General features: G+C 35.5%; 1 protein-coding gene across 1 annotated transcript; it reads left to right on the forward strand.

The window, feature by feature from the left end:
* On the forward strand, positions 1,415–2,524 carry LOC107638099 (transcription initiation factor TFIID subunit 2-like). The gene is given in 2 exon segments (XM_016341272.2): positions 1,415–1,678; positions 1,864–2,524. Coding segments are annotated over 2 exon segments (531 nt in total). The 5' UTR covers positions 1,415–1,562; the 3' UTR covers positions 2,279–2,524.

The following is a 3,045-nucleotide window of genomic DNA, read 5'->3' on the forward strand; positions in this document are numbered from 1 at the left end:
GCGACCTTTATATAGAAAGTTAGCTTGTGTGTCTACAAAATGTCAAGAGCAGTTAGGGTTAAAGGGAAAAAGTTGTAAGCAATTGAGTCAAACACTGACCTTCACTAATTTATTGTCACAACTCACAAGGAAAGTTCGTTGGTAATTGTTTGGTGACCTTTAAATGATTTATTATATTGTAGCGGAAGTTAGTTAAATTTGAAGAAATCCAAATGAATATGTAACGTAGGGTTAGTTATAATGAAAAAATAGAGTTGTTATGCGGTAAAGGATTAAAAATTTCCATGAGAGTACAGTAGTTGACTCCAAATTATGTTTCATGAAGCAAAGATATAATTTAAGCACAGCAGCCTAGAATATCCAATGGAGGGATTGTGATTCTTTTCAGATGTTCCCATTTAAACCTAATTTCCTACATCTATTTCTGATGATTCACTTTAATAATATGAGTTAGCTTACCATCTACTGTCTCTTTGTTGTTGTGCGAATCTCACTATATTTATCCTTATCTTTAATCCAACTTATTATATACACATATATCCCACTATTTATTTTTTCTTTTTTTTCTCGATGATTCCGAGGCTATGTTGATCACCGTCTCAAGTTCACTATTGTATTATTGTGCAACAAACGATGATTGAAAACCTCTTCTAAAAAAATAAAATAAAATAACTTGTTCAGCCTAGATGGTGCTGGGTGGCATGGATCTATCTTGACTCCATCAATATAGCAGACACTCAAAAGAAAAGACAAAATGTATGCAGAGAAGGAGGGATAATAAGCAGGCTGATTCACCTGCATAAAAGAAGAGGGGAGAGGGGAAATGGATCCTCTCAATTTTTTTTTAATAATTGAGAGAATAAAATCTGATCTTTTACCATTAATTGTTATAAGTAGGATCAAAAGAAAACATGAGAAAAAGTGTATTAAAAAGTTATAGATAACACTTTATTTCTTCAATTTTTTTCAACAATTGAGAGGATCTATTTTCGAAGAGGAGAATTTAATTAGAACAATACACAATTTTAAAAATAGTGTAACTAGATATTTTTTAAAAATTATTTTTTATTCAGTTTTTGGAAAAAATAAAAAATAAAAAGCAAACAACTTTTTAAAATTTTTGAATAATTAATACCGTAAAAGTGGGTATAAAAAATTAAAATAATATATTGTTAAATTTAAAAACTGATGAAAGACTGAAATTTAGAGGAGAAATAGCATTTTTTGTTGATATAGTATGTTGTATTCTACAATTTATTTTCGTGAAACACTCGATAGCTTCACTTGCCTTGACCCATCATGCAAGGTCCCTATAACTACGGAGAATTTAAATTGTGGGCCAAACACACCAGCAAATCACAACAACCATATCAATATGTACAGGATCATTTAAAGTGTGGGACAAACACATCAGCAAATCACATCAACCATATCAATATGTGCAGAATGCTAAGTTGATAGCACTGGCTGTTTACAAAACTCGAACCACACACCACAGCACAGTGTTAAGAATACACAAAGGAAGAAGATCGATTCTCTTCTACTTTCTCTGTCTCTGTGTCATGGCGAAGCCTCGTAAGCCAAAGAACGAGGACCCTAAACCCGAGAATTCTGGCGCCCTAGTTCACCACTAGAAGCTCTGACTCTCCATCAACCTCCACAAACGCCTCCTCTACAGGTCAGTTCACTTCCCTTTCTCCTGCCGTTTCTCCTCTAAACTACAAATGTTCTCTGCTTGCGGTTCTTGATTAGGTTTTCTTGTTCTCGTGGTTCCCTCCAACTTAGATTTGATTAGATTCGAGCGAGGGGTTCTCTTTCTTTCTTTTTTAGCTTTTGATTTTGTTGTGGCTTTTTGAGCTGCAGGTATGCTGAATTGGAGATTGCCGTGCCGGAGATCGGGATCGTTCGCCTGCACGCTGAGAATTTGGGGATTGAGAGTGTTTCCGTCGACGGTGAGCCCACTGAGTTCGAGTATTATCCTCAGCAGCACCAGCAGCAGGCGGAGGACGATGACAGGAGGTGGAGCTCCGTCTATTCGCCTGCCTCGGCTGCTGAAGCTGCCGGCTCAGTGTACTTGTCTGCTCTGGAGAAGGAGCTGGTGCCGAATTTGCTCATTAACCGTTGCAAGCCGGCCAAGGCTGAGAGTGAACGGCTCGAGCAGCAGCCGGTCTCTGAAAATGGGTTTCATTCCTTTGTTGAGTCTAAGTCTCATTGCACATGGGTGCGTATATTATTATCGTCTCTATTATTCACTATTAAAAGTCTAAAATATAACTAAAATTATTAGTCATTTAAAAGTATTAAGATGCATTTATTTACTTATTATATCAAATTAAAAATAAAGAGTGAATTGTAGAAACTGAATTTTCAGTCTGCATCGAAACATTGTCTATATATAATTTGGTGAATGCTACCTAACCCCTCTAAAATAATATGTAAGTTACCCTTCATTACGTGTCACATTGTAATTGGTCCTTATCTTAACCATAGGTGGGGCGCCAACGTCATCGCCATCTACTGTCCTCCCACACAACCTCTCTTCCCAGTATAGCCAGCGCCTCTTTTTGCCATGGATCACTTCTTACCCACATAATTAATGGTTAATTCTTAATAACCAAATTAACCATTAATTATGTGGGTAAGAAGTGATTCATGGCAAAAAGAGGCGCTGGCTATACTGGGAAGAGAGGTTGTGTGGGAGGGCAGTAGATGGCGATGACGTTGGCGCCCTAACTATGGTTAAGATAAGAACCAATTACAATGTGACACATAATGAAGGGTAACTTACATGTTATTTTAGAGGGAGTTGTGTAGCATTCACCATATAATTTTTATTAAGTTGAAGAACAACTTTTTTTTTCAGTTGGAGGCAATTCTGAAAAGGAAGATATTTTGATAAAGATGTTTAAAACGTCTTTTTTTTTAAAGATGTTTGTTATTAACTAAAATTTAATATATATAATTGATTAAAGTATATTATTTTTGTCAAAATTAAATTAAAGAAATTGATTTAGCCGAAAAATTGATAAATTAAATATTAAACAG

The sequence above is a fragment of the Arachis ipaensis genome, chromosome B04, assembly GCF_000816755.2.
Source record: "Arachis ipaensis cultivar K30076 chromosome B04, Araip1.1, whole genome shotgun sequence".
Taxonomy (NCBI): domain Eukaryota; kingdom Viridiplantae; phylum Streptophyta; class Magnoliopsida; order Fabales; family Fabaceae; genus Arachis; species Arachis ipaensis.